This window comes from Halichoerus grypus, chromosome 1, assembly GCF_964656455.1.
Source record: "Halichoerus grypus chromosome 1, mHalGry1.hap1.1, whole genome shotgun sequence".
Classification (NCBI taxonomy): Eukaryota; Metazoa; Chordata; class Mammalia; order Carnivora; family Phocidae; genus Halichoerus; species Halichoerus grypus.
In genome coordinates, this window is record NC_135712.1 from 190621259 (window position 1) to 190648699 (window position 27441).

General features: G+C 40.5%; 1 protein-coding gene across 10 annotated transcripts in view; it reads left to right on the top strand.

Moving 5' to 3' along the window:
• The window catches only part of CFAP20DC (CFAP20 domain containing), a 255701-nt gene extending 232323 nt beyond the window's left edge, over nt 1–23378 (top strand). For all 10 annotated transcript variants that reach the window (XM_036071785.2, XM_036071787.2, XM_036071793.2 and 7 more), the window contains 2 exons: nt 10700–10794; nt 22214–23378. In XM_036071785.2, the coding sequence (XP_035927678.2) occupies nt 10700–10794; nt 22214–22326 (208 nt within the window). In that variant the 3' untranslated portion in view covers nt 22327–23378. The remainder of the gene's footprint in view (nt 1–10699; nt 10795–22213) is intronic.
• Nucleotides 23379–27441: the final 4063 nt, after the last annotated feature.

The following is a 27441-nucleotide window of genomic DNA, read 5'->3' on the forward strand; positions in this document are numbered from 1 at the left end:
AAGCAAATTGAATTTTCCAATTTATTCATCAGACACTATATGGATGCATTTCACATCCACATCTTAAAAATGTAATAAGAAAAATTTTATCTCTTTATGTCTGGCATGTCTGTTCCTGATGAATTCCATAACCAACTTGGGTGACACTAAACTGAGAGAAATCTCACATCATTTTTTTTGTCCTCATTTTATTATTGTGTGATCTTTTCAAGTAGTTGATTTTGTGTGTGTCTTCCTTGAAGCGTTCTGAAGTTACTACCCATTTCTACTCCTTAGATGAAACTTGTTATTCCGGCATGGAAATATCAAGGGGAAGAATTGCGATGTTCATGCCCATGGTCCTCATCATAAGAGAGTTTTTACTTTATCCTGACCTGACTTTGAACATTTAGGGAAAATGCTCAGTTTGTAGCCTTAGCTAATAGCACTACAATGTCACACTTCTCTGTTTAACATTCAGCTTTGTTAATCAAGGAAACCAGATTGGCTCTCTGCATGTTGATTAAATTGATTACAGCTGTAGGCCTTGATAGCATTTTTTCAAGTGTCCCTAATTAATCAGACAATGCTTGATTAGTTTTTTCTGTTTTGAGGAGATAAACTGACTTCCTTGAGAATTTTCACCCCAAAATGATTCCCCTCCAGTGAAAGGTAAAGGATAAGTTATAGCATTAGATAAAGCAGCTGTTGTTTATGCAAATGAAAACTTGACAATTTCCAGGAACATTACCAACATTTGTAAAGACCCAAAATGTTCTGCTTTCATCATTGAAGTTGGTATTTCCAATGGGGAAGGCTGCTAGGATCAGCTCAGATGGTACATGTTGGCATGAGGAAGGCACTGTTTTCCTCTCTCCTCCCCTATTGGTCGAGGGACCAATCTAGACTCCTGTTTCCAGTAATCATTCATCACTTAAAACACTTTTTAAAAGATACTTTGACACTGTGTTTCAGAGAAGTTTTCTTATAGATGTCATCAAGTTGAAAGCTCCTGAAGAGAGAGAATCTGCCTTTAAAAAGGAAAGTAGAAAAAAATTCAACCAGAGCAGAAAGATAGAAAGTGAGAAACAGATCTTACTCCTCCCACCCCCAAACCCACATTTCTGCTCCCAGGTATGCTGATGGTTAACAGTTTCTTGGGCATCCTTCTGAAATTACCTGTGCATATTATAAGGAAATACATATTTTATTTATATATTTTTTCAACATAAATGGGATAAGACTTTCTACTATTCTATACTTGCTTTTTCGGTTTTTACTGAATAGAGTTTGGACATCTTTCTGAATTTGCACATATACGTGAACACATTCTTCATTAACTGCCAGACATTATTTCATTGTTTGACTGTACTGTAATTTATTTACCCAGTTCTCTGCTGATGGACATATAGGTGGTTTCTAGCTTTTTGTTACTGTAAACAGTGCTGTAATATACATCCTCATGCACATATCTTTGTGAACTTGCGCAAGTATATGTTTACAATAAATTCCTAGCAGTAATATTATTTGGTTGAAAGGTAACTTTGATAGATATTACCAAATTGTCCACCAGTTTACATTCCTACCAGCTCACACTGAGTTTCGTGAAACTTCAGAACATTTGCCAAGCTGCTATGTGTCAGTGGTTTCTCATTATTTTAATTTGCATTTCTACAACTATATACATGGTCAACATCTTTCCATATTGAGGGGTGGGTATATTTATATGTCTTTTCTTCTGACCTGCCCATTCATATCTTTGCCTACTTTTCTAGGACCATGTCTTATTTTTATCCAGTATCCTTATATACCCAGCACAGCATTGGACACATGGACCTTCAATAACTATTTGAATTTTACTTAGATAATATATGGGACACACAGAAAGAATCTAAAATAGTCCTAATTAGAGTGTAAGATACTTGAGGAAAACTGCCATTTCTAGAGCCTTCACTCTCATAGAATGACAAAAACAAGATGTCTTCTTAGGAGACTTCTGTACAGTAGGACCTTATTTTGATACAATGGGAAATCAGTTTTGTCAAAGGGAAGGCTCTGTGTTCCTCACAGAGTGTATTTTCATACCCACATGTACTAAATTTCCAAAATAATACCATTAGTTCTTGCCTAGATTATACAGCAACGAAATCCTAACTCATCTTTCTAGCCCCCTTTTTATTCCCCACCAATCCATTCTCCACACAACTGCTACTGCGACTTTCTAAAAGGCAAATCCAAGATTCTTATAGTTTAATATCCTTCAAAAGATCCTCAGGGCCTTCAGAATGAAGTAAAAACTTTTTAGTGTGCCACCTAAAACCCCTGCCTTCTTTAGCAATTGACAACACTCCTGTCATCTAACACATACATATGCCCAGTGCCCATCATTTCACACTGCGAGGGGTGCTCCTGGCTCCCCAGGCCTTTTTGCTGTAGTGCATGCTGTTTCTTCTAGAATATCCTTCTATCTTTTCTCTGTCTTGCTACTTCGTTCTCATCCTCCAGGAACAACCCTTTCATCACTTTTGCTGAAAGCCCTGCCTGAAACCTTCTCCTAACTGTAAAAGGTTCCCTGGGCTTAACTTTATCTAAAAATACTTATTCCACCTTCTTCTAAATGTTGGTCTAACAAACAGTCTGTCTCCAGGAGACTGAATTCCTCAAGGGCAGAATCATGTCTTACTCCTCGGTGCCCGGCATAAAGTCTGACCCTGCAGTGGCTCAATAAACATCTATTCAATGTGATATCATAAAGCAGCTATGCTGGTAACAGTGCAGAGAAGACAAGGAAGGGGCCAGCCTCTCTCCATGCTGTCTCAAGGAAATGGGCTATTACAGTTCACACGCTGTAGTTGAATTTGATGGCTGATGCTTGGATTTGTGTCTCCAGAGTTGAATTATCTGCCATATCTAATGAGTCAATGTCTGTAAAATGGTCCCAAGATGCTATGTCATTAATATTTTTTTTAGCCTGAGGGAAAACACTGCCAAACAGGAAAGATATTCAGCTCTACAGAGAACGTATAAAGTATATTTGGTAGAGTAAGAGGAATCAATGATTTCTGTGATTTGTTGGAGCATTGAGCACTTGGAGGGAGCTGGGTCCTCTCCATTTTATGGATTTTCTGACAAAGGTATGGGCAGGAGAGATGATTTTGTAGAGGCCAGAAGAAGAAAGGGTATGATTTCCCTTTTGTGTGAGTGTTTGTTGCATGTCTCCAAATAACATAGCTTGATGTGAAATGAAAATACAGTGCTTCTTTATGCAGTGTGTTTCCCAACTTTTGCTATGGAAGAAATGCAATCCTATTCCATATCCCACCATAATGTAAACATCCCCTGAGCACTTTTAGGAGGGGAGGAGAAGAAATATCTGGGAAGAATAATTCCCATATTGTTTTGAACTAGCTGCCTTTCCTGGCCTCTGCTGTTGCTCCCACTGCTCTCAGAGCATGTTCTCCTGACCTCCTCTCTACCAGATCTTTCTCAAGAATTCATCCATTTCTCAATCTTTTCACTCTCACCTCTAGGTATTTCTCTTATAGCCCTGGCCTGCCTTCCTACAAGTATTTATTCATTCATTCATTCAACATTTTTTAAAATTTTAATTCCAGTATAATCATTCAACAAACATTTGTTGAGCATCTATTATGCGTCAGGCCCAAGGTGAAGAAAACAGACATGATTGCCTGCCTGATAGAGTTTATAATCTGGTCACAGCTTGTCTTCCTGGTTCATAGACAGCCGTATTCTCACTCTGTCCTCGCGTGACAGAAAGACCAAGGGAGTTCTCTGGGTTCACTTTCATAAGGGCACTAATCTCATTTATGAGGGCTCTGCCCTCATGACCTAAGCCCTTCCCAAAGCCTCGCTTCCAAACACCATCACAGTTGGGATTAGTTACCAGGCCAAGGAAGAGTAGAAACAGGGGAGGAGAATGTACTCTACACAAGGGGGCACAGCCTGGGCAAAGGCCCCATGATAGTTGGAAGCATGGCATATTCCAGAAATTGAGAGAAGACCAGCATGGCTGGAACTTAGTGAGAGGGAGAATAATGCAAGACAAGGTTGGAAAAATACATAAAGATTAGTTTATGCAAAGCCTCAAAGGCCAGCATAAAGATTCTGGTTTTACTCTCAAGTACAGTATCTTCCCAATGATACTGAAGGGTTTTAAACAAGAGGTTGACATAATCAGAGTGGAATTTTGGCTACAGTGTGGACAGCAGAGAAGTGAAGCCAGAATGAATGGTGATGAGGGGATCCATTAAGAGTTTTTGCTACAGATAACATGAGGCAAGGTAATCGTTGGGCTTTGGTGGTAGAAGTAGAGTTGGTGAGAAAGGTGGATTCAAAACACATTTAGGAGGAAAATTGACAGGAATTTTCATAAAAGCCCTCAGAATGTTTCACTTCACAATTCCTTCCTCCAAGATGGAGGTCGTTCAGCTACAGCCTGTGGGCCAAATCCTGTTCATTGCGCGAATTTTTGGTAAGATTTTATTGTAATACAGCCATGCCCGTACGTTTACTTATTGTTTATGTGTGCTTACTACACTACAACAGCAGAGTTGAATAGTTGCAATAGAGACCTCATGGCTTGTAAAGCCCAATGTATTTTCTGTCTGGCCCTTCACAAAAAAACTTTGCCAACCATGGAATTTACACTGCTCAAAACAGCACCTCCACGGTATTCCAAGGTGTACATGTGCCTAATTTGGGAGTCCAAAAGTCCATGAGTGGGCTTTAGGTGATCTCAGACCTCCTGAAATTGGAAGTAAAACTTAGTATTTATGTATGTTTTTCTGGGAAAACAGTATTCATCAGCTTTTAAGACGGATCTGTGAAATCCCCCCAGAGTAAGATGTTTCCCAAGCCTCTCCCTATTCTGTCCCTGGCTATACAAGACTTTTAAAACCCACATTTCTCTCAGTGACTAAGAAATGCACACCGGCACCAAATGCTAAGTATCATTAAGTATTGGATAGAAATTGCTGCATATTGCTAAATTCCAAATATAAGATGTCATATACCCAGATTTGACTGGCTGGCTCCTCTAACCCAGAGCTTTAGGATAGCAGGTAGCTCAGGGCTGTAAATGAGAATTAGATGAATAATTTCTTTAGATTTCATACATCTTTTTTTGATTTCTCAAATAATTATCCCCCCCCCAAATAAATACTTTAGTATATACAAGATTGTAGATAATTTCATTACAAGGGAGGTCTCTGAAGGGAACAAGCAGGTGATCTGATCGACCCACAGCAGCCTTTGTGTACAAACCATGTTTTAATTCATTTTCTGCTGCCTAGAATGCTTCTTCCATCAGACTGTGAGCTCTTTGATTCCCCGGGACCTGACATACAGGAGTTCAGTAAATGGTTACTGAGTATGTAGAGAGATGATTAAGCTAACTGTTGGCCTCATGTCATGTATTTGTGTATAGGTTTATATGTATGTACACACATAATGTACTTAGAGGAAACACATTAATGAAATAAATGTGTGTAAAATTCTTCTTGTAAACAAAACTGTGCTTTTAAATGAAGGAGCTGAAACCATAGTCTATCTTCACTGAGGACATCCTCCTCGGTTGTAAAAATACCTGATTCAATTAATGCTCAGTGCCTCACTTCAAAAAAATCTAGCATGCAAGTGGGAGGAAAACATGAGATATCCTTATTTTGGCCAAGATTTTAATATTAGATAAATCTGGCCATTGTGAAAATTCACAAGATGGTATTTATTCTTCATCTGCTCTATATTTTTATATGTGGTATTTAATGTGAATCCATTGCCTTGACTCTTAAATAAAACATATCTTCTGGTGACAGTACTCCGCATGCATAGGTGTGCCTGGAGGTCCTTTCTCTAGTTTCAAGAGGAGAGGCAGGGGTGGGAGGCCTGCCTGAGTCCACAAGAGGAAAGGGGAGGACACAGCAGTACCTGAACATGCTCAGGGAGCAGGCCTGACTGAAAAGGGCGTTGTTCATCCACCAAAGGAGTTAGAGGCTTTCATAACAGGTAGATAGAGTCAGTCCTTGGGAGAAAAGGGTTATAATCAGGGCTGAGGAAAGCAACCAGAGTGTCAAGTGCAAAAGATAAGACAAGTATGAAAGTGGTTGAACAAAGAGCAAGAACAGATTCCAGAGCACAGCAGCTGAGGTAAGAGCAGACCAGGGAGACGTTCAGAACTCTAGCCGGGGCTCGCATGCTGTGAGTGTGCCTCAGCTAAACTCCCACTTCCTTAGATGTTTGCTGCTTCCTGAGTTAGGAAGGCATGGGGTTTAAAGAAGTTGATCAAGGGTCAAGTCAATTCGTATTAAATATCACATATGAAAATGTCAGCATATAAGATACAGGTGCTAGTCTATGCACCTGTGCTTATCAACAAGGCACCAAAAAATGCTCTGGAGAAGATGAAATGGTTAAACATATACAAAGTAAATAAAAACAAAACAAACAAAAACAATGCCACCAGGATGGGAAAGTAGTATAACCTGAAGCAGCATTTCTCAAGGTGGGGTCTATGAGCTTATGATCCCCAAAAATGTGACCGTTCTAGATGCATACATGCGGGCTGTCCTCCTCTTGGGAGATTCACAGTGTGCTAAAAGCTCTCAAACGTCCTGCAAGAAAAAGTCCCGGGTGACTGTGTTTAGCCCAATATTTTCCATATTTTATAGTTAACAAAGAACACTTTCTTTTTTCAAAATACACTTTATAAATGCATACTTAGTAAAAAGCCAAACAAACACATTGCTTTGATCAAAATTTCTTAATTGTATAAAATCTTCTGAGTCTTAAGTTAAAATAATATCACTGTCAAGAGAACTCTGTAGTCATTTTTAAAAGACAAAATTAGATTCACCTTACACCAGAATAAACTCACACCATGTACTATAACTCAAAGTACAGAGGCAATAAAAGAAAGGAGTAATACGTTTGATTACAGAAAAAATTTTTTAAACTTTTGCATGGCAAAAAAAAACAGTCTAAGCGAAGACACATGACAAAGGGAAGGGAAAAGACAAAAAACCTGATAGAAGAAGGAGCAAAGACATGAATACACACAAAAAATAGAGAAATAAAATGCATATATGCATATACCTACATATTACATAATAGCCCTATGCACATGAAAAGACAGTCGACTCCATTCATAATGCTCATGTTGAGAACAAATGCAAATCAGAACTACTTTAAGATACCAGCTTTTATCTCTCAGATTGGAAAACATTAAAAACTTGACAACATACTCTTATGACATGGCTGTGGAGAAACCAGCACTGACCCACATGGCTGGTGGGAATGCAGATGGCACAGCCCTTGAGAAGGGAATTTGTCAGTATCTAAAACCAAGTATCTATTTACCTTTTGTCCCAGAAATTCCACTTCTAGGAATTTACGTTGAAGATATATCTCCAAGTATACAAAAATCAGTAGCTCAAGGTTATTCACTGCAGCATTAACTGCAGTAATTACAAAATATTGAAAACATGCTCAAACATGAGAGAGTGGGGAAATACATGATAGCATAGCCACACGTGGAGTACTACGCAGCCATGAAAAAGAATGAAATGCTCTCAAAAAAAAAAAAAGAGGAATGAAATGCTCTCTATGAACTGGGGGGTGAATGATTTCCAGGTTATATTTTAAGTTGAAAGATGAAAGTGCAAGAGTCATTATAATATGGTACCTTTTGCATTAGACACATATCTGCTTACTTTTTGCAAAAAGAAACATAGGAGATACCGGAATGAAATTGATTTCCTATAGAGGGCTGGTAGGAATGGCATGGAAGTGATAAGGGGCTGGAAACAGACTGGGAGACATGGGGGAAATGTGACTCTTACCTGAATATGACTCTCTGTGTATTTTGACTTTTGAACTGTTAACATTTTACATACTCAACAACAAAAATAATAAAAATCAATAGTTAATGGAGAAAAAAACAGAAGTGGATGACTCCAACTATATTTTAAACAAATAATACAACCAACTGAAGAGGAAGGAGAGGAACTAACCCGAGTAAATTTAGACCATACTATTTTACTATTTTATACTATTTTAACAAAGGAATAAAAAGAATCATGAACAGAACTCTAGAGAGTAGGTTTGGGGTTTTCTATTGGTTGTTTTGTTTGCTTAACAGTTCTGAAACTACTTTTGACACATTCTATAGTTCAGAAAATAAGTAAATTTATTGAGGATAATGGGAGCCAGGTTCCTTACTGTCAAAAGGAGTTACAAATATGGAAAGAGGAAAGATGAGAATGAATCTGTGGTATTGTATTAGTATTGAAGAAATGAGCCCACAGTTTTAGACCAGGGATCATCAAACATTTTTCTGTAAAGGGCCAAATAACAAATACTTAATTCTGTCATTGTAGCACAAAAACAGCCATAGACAATACATAACGAGTGAACATGACTTTATTCCAATAAAATTTATTTATAGACACTGACATTTGAATTTTATATAATTATCATATGTCATGAAACATTATTATTTTAATTTTTTCACCCACTTAAAAATGTAAAAATCATTCTCGATTTGCAGGCTGTGCAAAAGCAGGCATTGAGCCAGACTTTGCCCACAGGCCATAGTTTGCCAATCCCATTTAGAGAAATGATGATAGCTAGATAGATAGATAATAGATAGCAAATGTGATAAAGTGTTTAAGTTGGGGAATCTGGATGAAGGATATGTAGGAGTTCTTTGTACTCTTCTTGCAAAGAAGAAGTACTCTCGTACTTTTCTTACAGAAAAGCTATAAATCTGAAATTATTTTAAACAACCAAAAAAATCACAAAAGGAAGAACTCTGCACTTTTCATAGCTACTGCAGAGAAGGAAAAACATTAACCAATCAAGTCATTGGCCGAAGAAGTGAATACCTTACCTTTTATAACAGTCACACAACCCCCATGTCCATGGACCTTGAGTAGGAGCTCCTCCTGCCAGTGTTTAGAGTTTCTGATTTGTCATGGGGGATGTCATCATATGATAACATTATTATTTCTGTTGCTGGTGTTCCTCATTGCTCTTCAGCACTCTTGCTGAGTAACGAGGTCACCAGGGCTGGTAATTTGTATGTGACCTTGTAATTTTCTATAATGTGGCGATTTGGGTCTACAGTAATGAAATGGACTAAATGAAAGGCGCTTATCAGAAAATGCCCCATTAGCTTGGAAGTCTGCAACAATTCCTTTCTGATGTCCTTAATGTGTTGTTATGAAATTCAATTATACAGCACGTTCACTTTGCTTATTTCACTAGCCATAGTGATAGCTAAGGTGAGGAGTAACTGAAAGTGTCTTAAAATATCACGAATAAGAATTAAGTAATTTTTACGTTGAGATACTTTTTTTTGCAGGAAGAGTAAACAACTTTCATGGAAAACCTCTGTTACAGAGACTTGTAACCATTCTTCCCTCCTTGACTGGTTTAATTCCAACAAAATCCAATTCCTGCTGTCTTGGTTTATCACTGTAGGGAAAGCCACACTATGATTTTCACCAATAATGAAGACGATGGTGGTCATAGCTGAAATCTACTGAATGCGACTCTGTACCCAGATCCATGCCAAATGTTTTTCACCCTTTTTTTTTTTCATTTAGTCCTAACAACAAAACTCTGAGGTACTGTCATTATCTCCTCTTTATTGAAGAGGCTTATGATGTAAGCGGTGTGGCCAAGCTTTTGCATGGGGAAACATGGTGCCGGGATTGACGGGGCAAACTGCTGGGACTGGCTCCCACTGTAGATAAAGACAGAAATACAGAAATTTAGAAAGAAGTTGTTTAGTCATGAGAACATGCTCCTGTTGAGAATAATAAGGTAAACGAAACAGATGCTAATATCAAGGCAAGCAAGAGAGTTCACGTTGGAAGAGCCTTCACTCTCCCTTCCTGCTCCCTTCCCCTGAAGAAGCTCACTAACAAGTTGAGAGACAAGAAAGGCTTGAAGTAGAACACACAGTGACTCGTGCCCTCTGGATGTCACCCTCTTGCATCACACCCATGCAGGTACCTCCTAGAGGGACTGGGAAGACCAGAAAAGAATGGAGGAGGAAGGGAGTAAAGAACTTGGGAAACGAGGCAGAGAACAGGGAATGTAGGAGTAGTTTTGCCCCCGTTCTTAATAGGAGAACTGAAGGAATGGGTCACTTGGGGGCTCGGCTCCCCTCACTCTACCTTCTTTTGCCCTCTGATGCTCCGAAGACCTGAGTGAGTGCCTGCTGACCCCGCCGTTGTGGCTGGTCCCTGGCCGCTCCAAGACCAGCTTCTGTTTCAGATCACATCTGGAATGTTGTCATGGAGGTGACATGTGACTTTGCTAGGCTTCCTTACCCAAAGATCATCAGAAGCTTTGTCTCTGCTGCACTTCTTCTGAGTTACTGAAATAATTTTCTTATAGGAGAGGAGCTGTGTACACTTTAATAGCCACAATAAGAAACTTTCGAGAGGAATAGTCATCTTTAATCTAGTTGATGTATTTGTGGAACAACTAGTTAGTTCAGTGATTGACATTATGTTAATCCATTTATAGAACTGAATATTAACTTCTGGACATTCTGTCCTTCTGAAATATGAAGGAGGGGGAAAAAAATATTTCTTTGTGGAAGCCCCGGGAAATGAAAAATCCAAGGGAAAGGTAAAATTTATATATGAAATTGCAGACCTGTTGTTTATTTACTTTCTTCTTGTCTTTTTAGGGACTGGTTAAATATGTTGAGCCCACCAATTATTCCTCCCAGTCAACAGCCAACAGACCAGCATCTGGATTCTTCTGGAAGCTTGAGTGCTCAAGGTGGGACTATGGAAAATGTTACGCATAAAAAAATAAAAATCATTAACTACAAATAGAGAAAATCAATCACTTTGAGATGCCACTGTTTTTATTAAATGCTGATCATTTAGGCTCACACCCCCAAAATGAGATACCTGTGCCTCATTTTATAGGATGATAAGTCCTTTGGTATCAAATTGACCTTCATCTGGATTCCGGGTCTACCAATTCCTGCTGTGTGGCCTTTAGGACTTTTGGTTACCACATTTGTAAAGTAAGACTGATAATAGATAGTGTCCACCTGAAAGTTTTTCATGAAGATTCAATAAGGTATACTGTGCACAAAGCACTTACTAGCTGTTCATATTATTATAAAGCAGACCTGATGCTCCTAGATCACTAGATACATGTTTTCATTCATACAGGGATACTTGTCTTTAAAGATAAGGCTGGTACAGAGTTATAGCAAGTAGTGTTAGCGATGGAGGAATGGGAAGGAAGAAGGAATGAAAATTTGCCTGCATCCCTTTGTTGGCGAGAGTCATAGAAATGAACCATCAGGTTTTGGCTGTGAGCAGGGAACGTGATTGTCAGGAGGGCATAGAGGAGGAAGGGAAAAGAAGCCTTTGGTGGAAACAGAGGGATTGGGATAGAAGGGGTAGAGGAGAGTCTAAAGTGCATAATTGGAGTGACAAATAACCTCAGAGTGAGACTCCCTGAGACGGCATTTTGAGTTGGGATTCTGAAGAGGGAAGCATGCTATCTGAAGTTAAAAAAATAATAATACAGGAACTGAAGCCAATATAAATTGCTCCAACAAAGGTGCCAGGTTTTCCCCCACCCCAACTGCCCCAGGGAGAAAGTGGAGCATCCCATTTTTTTTCAGGTATGGAAAATTCAGAGTGAGAGCTCATACATCTGAGTTGTACATTTTTGCCGCCCAAGGGATGGAGATGTCTCCATGATTTACTGTCTGAAATAGATTATGCCCCTCAAATTGGGAATCTTTTTAGAGGTGTACATTTATAATTACTTATGACAGAAAAATAGAATCTTGGCTGTCAGGAGGAGACCTTGCTGTGAGGGAACAAATAATATGTTATGTTAAGTGTCTTAAATAAACCACAGGAACAGAGAGCATGGTCCTTGAGCAAAGGCACCCAAGATATATATTAGTGAGAATTAGCTAGAAAAGGATGGCTTCAAGTCACCATTGCCAAGTGAGGTTTTGACAGCAGGAGCTCAGTTATGTTGAAGGTAAACAGAACTTCCATCGAAGGCAAATTAACAAATTAAATTCAGAAGACTGTAGAAATGTTCTGGCCGATGTTAACCAGATCTGGCGCCCTTCCTGCCTGTCAGCCTCGGTTTCTATCAGCTGTCCCTTTCCCCTTTTCTGATCTGCTCGCGTGTTTTGTAGCTAATTAGTTTTATCAAAAATTAGTGTTTCCTATTTGGTGACTCTTTACATGTCATTGGCTTAGTTGTAGAAAACATATCAATATGCCAAGGTAGTGTTCTTATAAATTGTTGGTCAAAGAAAAATGATGGGTTCAAGTATCCAGTTTGTATCACCAGAAGCAAGAGGGAGACGTGGTTGCAGGCAGTCCGGGCCTCTTCCTGGGCTTCTGTCCCACGATACCAGGAATTTAGGGAGATATGCCGGACACCGTGTAAGTTCTAACATCAGCTGTCACGGCAACACCACAAGGAAGGTACTGTTTGTGTGCGTGTGTAATTGTTAGTCTTTACAGCTGAGAAAACTGAGGTACAAAGTTCTTGAATGCCTTGCCCAGGGTCACACCACCAGTCCTCAGCAGAGCTGGGATGGGAATCCAAACAGCCCGGCCCAGAGCCCAACCACTGTTTTTATACTTTTTCGATTTTGAACCAAGTACCTAAATTACCTACTCCAAAAATAATATATATAAAATCAGGAATTGAAATTTTATTTTTCTCTTCAGAGTTCCTGATCTACAGAAAAAAAACCAAATTGAAACATCTCAAGGGCTAAGTACCTAAGTTCTTTAAGGCGGGAAAAAAAAGAGCAGACCTCTAGTCCCCTGTTTCAGCACTGGACCTGCCTCCCCTGCCCATCCATGCTTGTCAGGAATGACAAGTGGCAGCATTTTCTCCATGGGAGTGAGGGACTCGGGGGCAAAGTTGCTGTGCTGACCAAATCTGAGGGAGCGAGGGCCTGACTGAGAGACAGGATCCCTGTATTGCCGAACTGCCAGGCCTGGGTATTTGCTTGTCACCTACCTTCTCAAAGGCCTTTCTAGACAATCTTATCTAAGTAGGTCCATCTCCCTTTGCCTTGTACATTTTCTTCATGCCCTTTTCACAGTTTGTCATTCGTGATTTGTTTGCTTGTTTAATGTCTTCTTTCCTACGTAGCCTGTGAGTTTTTAAAAGCAGAGACTTTATCAGTGTGCTCACTCCTGGATCCCAAGTACCCCATGCAATTTCTATAGGTTATTAGCTACTCTCTAAATTTTTGTTAGAGGGAAGACAGGAAGGGAGAAAGGGGAAAAAGAGAGAGAGGAATGTTCTTCAAAAGGCCATTTTTTTATACCATCCTTGAAAAAAAATGAGTAATTCATTGAAGTCTTACTTTCAGTTTTCCCCCATTCCAGTATTTTAGTATATTAGGTATATTTCTAAAATTTGACAATGAGAGCATTGAACCTAGACCCTAGCATTTTAGCAACTAAAACAGTGATAGGTCACCTTGGGCAGTGGTTCTTAAACTGTATTTATAAGCAGTGAAAACTTTTCTTTCAAATGAATTTCATATGAAATTCCAACATATAAAAGAGATAAAAGCAGAACTGCTCTGGCTAAAGGGGAAGTTAGGGTCTCAGAACCCTGCCTTGGGGCTCTGATGAACCAACTAAGAACAGTGATGCAGTACAACACCCTCAACTTGACCTTGCTTAAGGTCAAATGCCCGATCAGAGCCCCAGCTAGGAGTAGGACCCAGGCTTCCTCCCTATCAGTGCCTTTCTGCAGAACCTGTGAAGGTGGTTTTGAAGGCTTCACAGGGAAGGAGGGCTTCCCATCTTTAGACTTCTAGGATAAAAATAATAATAGCTAATATTTATTTCACCTTCCTGTGACCCACACCTGCAAGTACCCTTTACTTCTCATAATAGCCTCCTGAGGTGTAGATACTGCTGTTCCCCGCCTTTTGCACATGGACACTGGGGCTTAGAGCCGGGAAGTAACGTGCTGAACCCCCACAGCTGCAGCTGAGGTGGAGAGGTCAAGATGCGTCTGCAGAGCTAGAGGCATAACTGCAGTTGAACAGCAGGGAAAGATGGCCTGACCAATGCCTAGTTCTAGAAAACTTGCCCCAGGCCATATAAAAGTAAGTGCATGTGTTAACCTCAACAACAAAAGAGCGGGTTATTTTACCAGCGAAAAGAGTTTATTGAGGAATAGCAGAAGAATGGCAATTTGGGACATGCAAGCTGCAGCAAAGCATGGGCAAGCCTGGAGAACAAAGGAGAGGAGCATTACTTTGTAGAGAAAAAGGAGGACGTTGGGAGAAGCTGCTTCGAAGGAAAGTCTATTAGAGTCTAAAAGTCTAAAGCAAGAGTTCAAGGTGGCAACGTTTCTCCTTGGCTAGGCTGTTGCTTGTCAGAGAGAAAATCTTCCTTCCTTCTGCGGGAGCAATAAAGTGAACTTCTTCCTGCCCAGGAACATGGCGTAGGCTGCCACAGAAAGCTCAAAGTCCCTTCGGGGCTTCCTGACTCCATTTCAAATGAGGGTCTCCCTCTATTCATTTTCACACATGCCTTAGACCTGGCCTTTGAGTCTCTGCCTTATTCAGTACGAGTTTGTGCCACAGCCACGGTTTCTGCTCAGACAGAATGCCGCAAGTGCATAAATGCCCCCTTAAAGTAAACAGCCCGTCTTCCTGCAGAGCCGGGCAGCCGACGGGAACAGCACTGTGCTCTGGGCCCCTCGGCTAGAGGGAGAGCCGGGCAACTGTGTGCAGTTCCTCCTGGGCCACAGCGCACTCGCTGAATGTCAGTTACCAGGGGCATGGGAGCCCTTAACACTTAGCAAAAATGTGTTGTCCTGCAGCCCATGTGAAATATGAAAATGGGAAGTTATGATTTCAGAACTTACTCAAGAGAACTACCAAGCTGACCTTTGAAAATAAAGCAGACTTTGCTCGAAGAATAGTTGTCAATTTGTTTTTGACATTTGTTCTTTTACAGATATGACCCTTCAATTATTCATGCTTCCCAGCTCCAAAATGGAATAATAATGACCCCTCTCGTCAGGTCTGCAAAACCGCTCCTGAAGTTTACATAGATTTTGTGTAAGGAAGACATTCAGAAGTGCTTTTGGAGTTGCCAGAACCTCATAAAAATAACATTCTTGTACCTTTTTTATGGCAAAGCCACAGAGGATATTCCTTTATGAAATTGGTTAATCTCCCATGAGACCCAAATAGGCAATAGATGCTGATTTTAAAGATGTAATATCCAAATTACTAATCAAGAATTTAGAAGAACCTCATGGTTCCTTGAAGCTAACCAGAGAGGGGAATCTGGCCGTCTACTCGGGGTCCAACAGAAGAGTCCTTCCAGAGTCTTATTTCCTGCCACACAGTTATTCGACATTCACCTGATACTCTGAGTCTAAAAGCAATCTTCTAAAATCTGTTTTATTAGTTAGCTTACAGACATTATGTTTCACTGAAAAACCATGGTATCCCCAAGCACTTGACTTGGCACCTAGGACACAGTACCCACTTCATAAATATTTAATGAGTGATTGCGTGAATCGTATGCCCATGGAAAACAGAAGGATGATTTGGTCTACTCTTTGGATCTTCTTTGTATCTTCAAGATTTATTTAAGGTGCCAAGAGACCTTCTCCCAGAAAAAAACAATACTGGCAATGTAAAAGTAATTATAGAAGCCGCACCGGCCATGTGCCCACCACAATGTCAAATTTTCCTGTTACCTCACAATGACTTCTCCCAATACTCCCAGGTGCGAGGCTATGTTATGTTCCCCCCCACACACAGGTGAAATTAAGGTCACCGCCTGCATCACAGACCCATTGAGTGTGGAGCAGGACTCTGACCCAGGCCTGTCGGACCTAGCAATCTATACGCTTAACCCCCACGCTTCTATAGGACCACAGAATTCCCATTGAGGTCAATAAGAACCATACAATTGAAGTGTCCACTGCAATTTTTTAAATTTAGGAAGTTCTCTTTCTTGAAGCTTTCTGGATAAAATACTACTCCCTTTAGTACTCTCCTTCAACCCATAGCATCCCCACCTCCATGCTCAGCTCATATGGATTCATTAGTATTCATGACATTCTTGAATCCAGAGTCCCCACCCCTTCCCCTGTTAGGCATGTAGTTGCCTTTTGCTCTCAGATTAACCTTGGAGAAGGGAGATATTTTCTCTTATGCAGCTATCAGAGTCTCAGGGGTGTCTTCTTGCACAAAAGTGGTTGGGAGGTGGGGAGCTGGTGATCAACGCTCTCACTAAAGAGATGCCTTCCTTCTAGGAGTACTAGAAGTAAGCCCGGAAGTAGAGGAGTAAACACATTGCCAGTGCCTGAGGCTCTCTCTCTTACTCCAGAACCATCCCCACCTACTTATTCCCCAGATGCACCCCAGCAAGGTTCTTAGTCCAGGGTGTGATTTCAGCTTCCCTTGCTGGAATTGGGATGCATTTTCCCCTAGCTATGATGTTGCCACCTGGCCTGAAATCAGGCCATTGAGACATTATGGGTTTCAGAGCTCAGTAGTCTGGTTAAGGACTTCCCTGGGTGTGTAACAAAATGCATTCAGAGTCATAAACTGCACATTTCCAAGTGCACAATTGTTTCGTAGGTTTGTTTCCCAGCTTTATTGAGATAAAATTAAAATGTAACATTGTGTAAGTTTAAGATGTAACACTGTGTAAGTTTAACTGATGATTTGATATACAAGCACACATTTGAATCACTGCACATTTGTAAGTAGAGACTACCTGGAAAGAATGAAATTGCACTAATTCCCAGTTAATCTTCCAAATCCTTCAACATGTTGTCTTCAGTGGCATTTTCCAAGTAAAATATAGCCACTGGTTTTTGCAAAAGGTTGATGTACTTATTTCCCAAATGAAACCTGAACTATAATCATGGCATGTTATTTGCCTTCCGAGAAACAATATGGTTTTCTAATAGAAGAAAGTATCTTTTTCATCCTTTTTATCCCATGCTTGGTCATTTATCTTTCTCCCATCCCAGGACACATATTTGCTGAAAACCAAAATTCAGCAGTTTACAGTAGACTTTCTCGGGTTTTAGTGCAAGTTAATTTTGCCCTACTGTGAGAGGCGTTGGTGGAAGAGTTTGCAAGCACCTGGTGCTCAGCGGAATCTTATCTAAAATGTCATCTTTATTGATCCTGAGGCTGACTGTTTGGAATGGTGATCCCTCACCATTGAATTGTTTAAACAATAGTGTATTAGTATGCACATAAAAATACAGTCAATCAGTTCTCAAGATCTATAAGAGAGAAAACACATTAACTTTTTTTAAAAAATTCTGGATGGCAGCGTCAGAAAATCGAAAATCAAGTGCAGCGTCTTGATTCAGAGATTTTAAATCTGATAAAGTGGTGCCACATTATTTGTTTTCAAGCTTGAGGACTTAGCCTGCGCATGTAGGTTTTCTATTATCTATGGTTAAAATGCAATAAATATAGATAATTAAGCATTTATATTAATGGACTTTCAAAAGGTGAACTGAAGGAATTGTTTGCCTGAACTGATCTAACAGAGGGGAGGGCAACTAATATTGCTGCATTTGGTCCGGCTCTGTTGGTTTTTCTTCTATTATTGCTGTTAAACAATTTCAGAGTGGATGAAGCTGGAAGTTTGTAAATAGATTATTATCTGAAAGGCAATTTTATTTCACTGGAAATGACTTTATTATGTGGAGAAGAGTAAAAATGTAATTTGGACCCCTGTCCAGATGCTCTTAGTCTGGTAGCAGAGAATGGTTTTATTTGTTAATTTGTCCTTTTAGAGTTTCTGTAGCCAGTCTTTAAATAGAGCAATTTAGCATTTTGGGGAAAAACAAACTCTGTTCCATCCAAGAATATAATTGAAAATTACCCCATACCCTTGCACAATAATTACCTTTCAAAACATTTCCCATTGCTTGACATCATAGTGGTAATTGCTTAATGATATTATAATTTCATTACGTAGGGATTACAATGGCCTAAAATGATGTAAATTGGAGGCTTTGAAAATTAAGTTATAATGAAAACAAAACCTTTTATGCAAGTTTAAAGCACTTACTTCAATGTAAAATTATACATAATGTCACCCAATTTTTATACGAGTGTCATTGTTGGTAGAGTTTTAAAATTCATCCATTTAAAGCTTTAGTACTAAAAACCACAAAACCTGCTTTAGTCCCATGGTTATAATGCATGAGGTTCCAGTTTTATAGTGATATGTATTGGAACGAATGCATTTATATAGCAGTTACTGCTTCAGTTTGTATGCATTATGTAGCAAAACCCCTACTAATGAATTGGCTCCACCTCGATCCCTTTGCAGTTGCGCGATAAAGACCCATGGCCCATTACAACTGTTATTTTCATCTAGAAAGATTCCTGACTGGTCGTAATATGTATTGAGTTTCCTAACTTAATAGCGCCAGCTTAAAATTTTATCTTTTTGGAAAGTACCAGCACCGAGTGCGCTAAGCAGTTATACGGCATGTAACTTACATGCCAGAGGTCAGAATTTCCCCCACTGTGTGGATGGAGTAAAAATGAAGCATCGGACAGCAGACCCCTGAGATAGGTTGACTTGTAATCATTTACCTCTGTGATACATGATTTTAACATTACACCTGATGGAAAAATACATTTTACTTTTTGAAAAATACGAGATTTTTGGTTTAAGAACTCTTTTTACTTAAAGATGAATTCATGATAATGTCCTTTATGACACTAGTTGGGGGCTTTGTATTTCATTCAAATCCACTATTTTTTTTTTCTCTTGATAGTGAAAAATCAAACAGGTATAGTTTTGGGATGGGGAATAAGGTATAAGTGGACATAGCCCTTTTGTGTCTAACTCAGGTATCTTCCGTTTTTCATGATGACAATTATATCAACAACATTTATTGAGTATTCACTGTGTGTGTGGAGTGTTACTAACTATCTTACTTAGTTCTCATAGGTACTATCACAGGTAGTATTACTATCCTCACATGAGAAGACTAAGGCTCAGAGTGCTGAATTTTCCCAATATCCCACAGCTATACGAAGTGGTAGAATGGGATTTGGACCCAGGTCTCTCTGACTCTACTGTCTCAGTGTCATGCTGCCCGTCTCTATGAAGCCTTATCTTAGGACTCTAAGCTTTATCAGTGTTTCTGTTCTGAGTGACTAAGCAATTTAGAGCCTGTAGTTCATGATTTATTTCAAGATTGTCATTATCCTTAATAGTAACAGTAACGATCATTTGTTGAACAACTGCTATGTGCACTGTGCTATGCATATTATCCAGGGTCCAGTTTCATCTTCCACAAAACCCTATGAAACAGGCATTGTTATTCTCGTTTGGTAAATAAGGAAATGAGGGTCCAGTGAGGCAAAATAAACCGTAACTGCCTGAAGGTCATTTGGGTAGGCAGCGGCCGAGCTCTTCTCTGTCCCGTCTGCCAGATCCTAGGGCCCAGGGCTCTCTTGGCCACTCTGCAGTTGCCTCTCCCATCCCCCCTCATTAATCTTTACTAGCTGCTTTTGTTTTGTGTGTGAATGTCACATCCACACCTAGACATGGTACAGATTTAATAGACATCTTCACGTAGCAGGTACACATAAGTTACTTATTGGTTCTGTTCTCTGAAGAAGCCTAAATAAGAAAGGGATGATGGATTGAATATGTGAAGGTAAAGGACATGCACACCCTCCCTTTGAGGTGCAGAAGTGACCTAAAAGGGGGTCATCTTCCATGAGAAACAGTCACTTGAAAAGCATTCCCAACCTCTCCTACTTAAAGGAAGAAGGTGGACCCTGGGGACCACTCTTGAGGTAACAATAGAAAGGAAAGGAAAGGCAGCTTGCTTTCTCTGATTTCCTATTCTTAATTAGAAACTGTGCAGGGTGTTCAGGTCAGCTACCACCATTAACGTGGCCATTAGCAAAGTCCTGTCATACTTCAAGGACATAAGCCACTGCAGCCGAGAGTCACAGAAACTCATCAAAGACACTGCAGGGATCATTGGATCTGGTCCTGCCCTGTGCACAATAAAATCTCACACAAGTGATTGCCCCAGTCCCTGCTTCACCCTCCCCAGGGTCCACCCCCCCCCATTTCCTGGTCTGCTCTACTGTTTAGAAAATTCTTCCTTGTGCTGAGCCAAAATCTGTCTCCTCATAACTTTCCTTCGTTGATCCTCTTGCTTCCTCCTGGAACCCCACAGAATCTTCTTAACTTCTCTCTCATTTATCACCCTTGATGTACTTGAGGCCAGAAGGGCTGCTGTAACCTCAAGCTTTGTCTTTTCTGGAGCTAATAAGCCTGGATTTTGCCTCTGCCCTCCCACATGGACCCTCTCATCTTTGTGATTTTTGAAGTATGAGAAATGAAATTTCTTTTGTTTCCAAACCTGAGTTTTTCAAATGTAGGACACCTTTACAATTTTTTACCCTCTTCCATGTTTAAAATCCCATAATATAATAGCTCCCAACTGAACGTGTTCCACCACCTTCTTAATGAAAGCAGGGCGCCAATACGGTAGAAAGAACACGGAACTGAGAGTCTGGAAACCCAGGTTCCTCCCTGACTCTGCCTCTGACTCAGGAGAGTGACCTCAGGTGAGCCGGTTAACAGACCCTGCTTCCCTCGTCTGTCAAACGGGCACCATAATCCCTGTCGATTTCACAGGAGGGTCAAGCGAGCTACTGCGCGCGAAGTGCTTTCTAAACCACCCAGGGCTCCGCCAGTTGAGATGCTAGCCAGCAAGGCAGAGGCACCTAGTCCTCCGGTTAGTTCCACTTTTTAAGGACTGCCGGTGCTGTGTGCTGCCCGTAAGAGAGTCAGCCGCTCTTGTGTTTGGCTCGTCCCTGCACACTCCTTGAGAACAGCGCCTGCTTCGTCGACCATCTCATCCCCAGCACCCCACTCAGTGCCTGGTGCAGGGGCGATCATGTTATGGGTCTTTGGAGGGTCAGAGGCATGGCTGTGGTAGAATCTCAACCCCCGACTTTACCATCTTGGCCCCGCCCCCTGGGACTTAACTCGGGCCTGTCACTGTCCTGACACCGTCCGTGCACCAGCTCGGTCTGATTTTGGCTGGAAAAGATGGAGTCCCACCACCTTCCCGCACTCTAGGCAGTGACACTTATAACCATAGACTTGGCTTTCACAGTCATGTATTCACCCTTTCCAGAAACATTCAGTATTGACTGAGCCTCTGTTACATGTCAGCCCTGCCCCAAGCCCACACCTGAGCCTTTCTCAAAGTAACCCTGGTGAGCTCACAGCCCCAGAGACTGGGTTTTCTCTGGTCCTTAGTGGCCTGTGCTAAGGAAGAGAGAGGAGTGTTCTCCTAATCACCCCTCCTCCCTGAGCCTGCTCTGATCCTCTCCAGCTCAGGGAGGTCTTACCCTCCTAGCTTCTGGACTCCTATCACATGGTTTTCAGAAGTACTCACAAGTCACTCGCTTGCTGGTGATGGCACCAAGTGCACAAGTACTTAGCATAGCACTGGGCACATATAAGGTGCTCAGGGAAGATCTTACGAAAACAGTCTTTTTTTTTTTTTCAGTCCATGCCATGGGTTGGAAACCAACCAAACCTGCTAATAACTTAGGCAGCAGGAGTTCCTCCAAACCATCTAAACAGTTGTCACAAGAGACAAACATGAAGCCACGTCCATGTTACTAGCAAATGTGACAGACCTTCCTACCATTAATAAAATTACCCATCACCTGACCGTTTTCTGTATGTGTTCTATGCTTCATGTGTCTTGTGTTCCTAAACAGCATTATCATTTTAATTCAGGCTTACTTGGTAGCACTTTTAGGGTGCATTCATACAGCTCTGGCCCACAACCGAGTCTGGAACTGTCGCCCCCAAGTCTTGAATCCCTCTCGTATCCTTGATCCCGTGAGTCCCTTGGCCCTGTCCCTTTCTTCTCTCCCTCCCTGCCTGGCCTCCACACTCAGCTTTTCTTGTCCTTCAGAGCGAAGCCGGCCCTGTCTTACGCTGTGTGCACAGAGTCCGCACGTCTGCTGTGCTCCTCCATTCTGGCCTTGACATTCCTCCCGCACAAGGAGCATCTCCCAGGAGGGTTAGAGGTGCCTGTCTCCTTGCCCTTCTGCCCCGGCAATCAGCAGTTCCGGGCAGGCAGGCGACTAACGTGTCTGTGGTTCTCCTCCCCGCAGGTGAAGAAGACCCAAGTGTGGAAGAGGACGAGGAGGTGCTGACTCTGCTGTATGACCCGTGTCTGAACTGCTACTTTGATCCCCAGACGGGGAAATACTACGAGCTGGTGTGAGGCATCCCTCCAGGGCCTAGAATGGCCACGCCCAGGGGGAGCAGGCAAGCCGAGCTGACGGTGACGTTGGCCCCACAGTGCGTGTATGGGGCAGGCCTGCAGTATCCAGAGTAACTGAGAGAAATGAAGTTGTTTTGTAAATAATGTTTGATGTTAAGGATACCTACCTTCTCTTTGTAGATGCATGTGATTTTTTTGGCAGTGAAGGAATTAATACAGAGACAAGATTTTAGGACTTTTGAATTGGTTTCTTCTTGGTTAGTTCTCATCCTACATATCATTTTTTATTGCCTATAATCTTACGGAAGCAAATTAAGAGTTATTAATTCAAATGTTTTGCAGTGTTAATCTGTAAATGATGGCTTGATACACAGAAAATGTATTCTTGTTTCAAAGATATCTGGGTACCTTTTATTTTATTACCTATTTGTATTAAAAATAAAGTATAATGGTCAAAGGAATACCTTTTAAACTGCCTCCTTTTAGTTGCCTTGCTTGCATTCCTTACCAGAATATTCCAAGATAATATTTACCCTTCCTTAGACTCTTAGAAAAGGAAACACTGTGAACTGGTCAGACTTTATGATCCCATTTTTTTAGCACTTGCCCCACTGTTCCATTTCATAAGGGTTCATCCAGAGTTTGCCAAAGATCAAAACATTGTTAATCACTTAAGCTGCTTAGCACTGTGCTGTGCTTTTTTGGTTTTGGGTTTTGCTTTTTTTTTTTTTTTTTACCAATTATCTCTGAATTCTAATAATATGATCCAAATCTAGCTCCATGGATCCAGATTTAAGAAGTCACCCATTTGAACACCCCACACACCTCACCATTTCTGTGACTAGGCCTGGAGAAACAGAGGAGGCTCACTATAATTCTGCTTGTTGCATCACAAGGAAAAAATCATGCACTTCCTGAGTTTGAGGAGACAGCCTTGAATTGTGTGCCAAGTATATTAATATTGAGCTCAAGGAAGTACTTATATTAGCTGGAATATTTTGTTATTTAATAAAGATTTTTTAATAAAGAAGAGTACCATTGGAAATGAAAAATTACTGGTGTACAATTGGATTTAATGGCAGTACTATAATTTCATTTAATGTTGCTTGATAGAGGAAATAAGAGCTCTTTTTTCAGGAAGAGATTTGGGCTCCTGTTCAAAGGATCATACATTATTTAGAACCATGTTTCTATTTGATAAGCTTTTAATCCTATTGTTCACGAAGTATACCTTTGTTAGGAATTTTTCCCCAAGATTTTCATACTTACAAAATGCAAATAAATAACTGAGGTTACAGAATGATAAAATAGTTGAGCTATCTTGGCTATGACCTTGAAGATTGGAGGAGGACCTGGAGAGACTGGAACTTGCTTTAGTCAGTCTCAGGGCCATCCACATAAATAGGGGAGTCAACTAAAGGTCTGTTCTAGTTAAGATGTGTAGTTATAAATATCAAAAACACCATGAGCTAAAAATACTTAAGGATACAAGAGTGCCTCATGAGCCCCAAAACAGAATGCTACAAACCTCCATGTGAATTTGAGCTAGGACCTAGAACACTGTGCTGGGATTCTTAAATCGCAAGCAGCAGACACCCTTGATCTCAGAATTGAAAGGTTTGTTGAACAATTTGACCCCAGGAGGCACAGGAATACAGACAGCTCCAGGGATCCTATAGCAGAAACTAACAGTTTCTCCCAACAGTGGTCACCAAGATGATGGTGCCCCCTTTTTCTGCCTTGAGTCTCTGCTCAAGGAGCAAAGGCTGATAGGCTTGATTTGTCAGTTATCCCCAGGACCACATGGAATGGGAGCAAGATAGTCCCTGAAGAATAAGGCACTGTTAACAAAATGGGGAGGGATGCCAACCAAGCAAAAACAACGGATGTCTACTTTTGGAGTCTTAGAAGCATTGTCTCTGCCACTCACCTCTGATTTGTTTGCAAAACAAATTATCTCTCCCCATAATTCTCAGCTACCCAGTCCACCTGCCAGAACATTCAGCCATTCCACAGCCCATACATCCAACCACAAAGAAATATAAATTCTGAACTTCAATTCAAAAATCCCAGATGTGTATTCCGGTTGGCCACTTTGGTCCAGTGACCACCAGAACCCTCTGGTGTGGATGGGAAAGGAACACAATTAAGGAGTTTCTCATGAACCAAGTAGACACCAAAGGCATCTACCACAAGCTCTTATCCACTTTTTACATTTTATTTGTCTTTTTTTTTTTAAGGAGTAGCTTCATTTCTGTTGAGACTATTTCCTTTTTTTTTTAAGATTTATTTATTTATTTGAGAGAGAGAGAGAGCACGTGCATGAGCAGGGAGGGGTATAGGGAGAGGGAGAGGAAGAGAATCTCAAGCAGACTCCCTGCTGAGCGTGGAGCCTGATGTGGGGCTCGATCCCACAACCCTGAGATCATGACCTGAGCCAAGATCAAGAGTCAGGTGCTTAACCTACTGAGCACCCAGGTGCCCCTATGTTGAGGCAATTTCTACGGAAGTGTTGAAAAATAAAAACAGATGTGTTTCACACTGCTAATTTTAAACCAAAATTGTATAGCCAGTTAACTTGGAAATTCATTGGGCGATACTGCTTCACTGGTCATCAAATTTTGCTGCATATTAGAATCTCCTGAGAAGTTTATAAACATATTGGTGCCTGGGTTGCACCCCCAAAGAGTCTGATTTAATTAGTCTCAAGTGCAATCTGGGCACTGGAAATTTTTAAAACCTCCCCTGGCAATTCTAATGTGCCATAGTGCTTGAGAACCACTGCTAGAGATAAGAATCCAACATGATGAGAGGGCAGAAGATTTGCTTGATGGCAGATGAATCAGAGGGGAAGAGTGGATTAGTTTCCACTTTCAAGAACTTGATTTCTACCTTTCTAATCAAATGTATACTGAATATCATATCTGAAACTGATTAATACAGATGGATCCTGAAAAAATAGTTTGATTCACTATGAAAATACATCAAGATAATCTGGTATCAGTTTTGGGAGTCACTCATTTTGTTTCATATAATTTGGGATGCAACTTGCAAGTGACTTTAAGTCTTCAGTCTCTAAATTATTATTTAGCTACAGAAGCCAGGTAATGAGAATTATGGAAAAACAACAGCTAATACGCGGCATCAGATCAATGATTTAGCTTCCCTGGCGATTATAACTTCTCTCTCCAATTAATTTAATTTAATTTTATATTAGAGGAAAATACTGGCATATGCAAAAAACATAGACACTTTTGCATAATAATTTGTCCTATTGTGTTTCTCCATATTTTTAGATTAGCTTCATTTAAATCAGTCGTTTCAACCACATCTTGATTTTTTTTTTGAAGTGCAAACTGTATTTAATAACCAAGAATAGTGCAATCACAGATTGTACAACCTGAAGGACAATTAATTAAAAGAACTAATTTTAAAGTTGCCCTTTGGCTTTAATTAAAGATCTAGCGGCTGAAAGTTTCTGGACTGTTTGAGGGGAGAAAAAGACTTGAATGACAGCAAGTACAGTACTAAAACCAGCTTTCATTCAAGTTGCCCCCATGACTCTCAGTCTTCAAACACAATGGCCAGAATAATGAGGACTAGAAATCACCGATCCACATAAGGTTGTATTACAGGATTTCTGTTTCATTCATCATTCCTTTTGCACTCCAGAAAAGTTGGTCATGAAGAGAATTCAAGCAAATCCTATCTTCTCTTTTTCTCCCATTATAATAGTTGAGGTAGAATCATCTAATTGGGCCTAGAAAGGCCAATCAAGATTATTTTTTTTAACTCAGATTTTATAATGGAGAAAAGGGAGATTCAGATTAGGAAGTTAATTGTCCAAAGGCACTCAGTTGCAGAAGGGAGAATGGAATCCATGACTCCTCACTTCCAACCCAGCTCTGTTCCCACCCTGAGGGAATTAAGGTGAGGATTCAAATGACAGAGTCAGGTGGACATCACAGACACTATACAGTGGTCGCCTGAGGACACGAGGGCCCTGCCAGAAGTTTGCGCTCTCTGGTTCCTTCTCTTTTGCTCTGTGCAGATTCTTTCTTCCCTCCGTTGTCAGCCTTTACACCTCAAGGATCAGCATTCCCAAAGTGTGTTTCAAAAAACAAATGCCATTCAAGGTTAATAAACTTTATGAGCTTGGGGAAGAAGCCCATGGTCAAACCATGTTGGATTAATACTGGAGAAGCAGAAATGGTCATTTGTCTTAACTGGAAAAGTTATCAATGGCTTTAATAAATTAACATGCAGAGGGAATGTCTAAGAAGGAGGGGAATATATAGCATTTCTCAAATTTCTTTGTCCTCAGAACCCTTTTACAATAGAACATCTCAAGGGGTTTATCCACCCACAGAACCTCCTTTGAGAAATGCTGCAGAAGATCATCTTCCACCTCTCCAGATCTGCGAGCCCTGACCTCCACCACAACTCCCAGAAATGTGTCTTCCCAAGTTGGGGGGTTGGTTGGGAGAGTGTGTATGTGTTGTTTGGTGATGGCTGTGGGTTTTTTGCTTTTTGTTTTGTTTTGCCCGGATATTTCACAGATCCTGACCACACTATAGGATTATTCATCAGACCCACTTTTCATCTAAAACAAGATATGCTGATGCCTAAACTTTCCTTAAGCCAGAAACTTCGGTCACCTAAGATGAAGAAATTTTCTTTCTCATGTTTTAAATTATACAAACTTATAACCGCAGGTAATACAGTTAACTTACGACAAAGGATAAATCTAAGCTAAAGTTCATTCGTCATGAATATTGGAGCTTTATATCTTAACGAATATTTTGGTTCTGGTTTGGGTGGTTTTAATATAATTTAAAATCACATTAAGTCAAAATAATTTAACTTAAAAGAATTAAATAACCAATAAACAGGGGCCACAGATAACACTAATTTTTACTGATGACATATTCTTCTGTAGTTAATCACCTGTAACCCTAGGAAGCATTACAGAAGTGAAGTGTGGGAAATGGTATTGATCAGTTTTTATCAGCCCAACTTATCATTGTCAATGTTGGTGCTGAACCTGGCAAGATGTAAGCATATAAACTCACTCCTAATAGTAGTAAGTATTGCCGATATTTCAACCTGTAGATC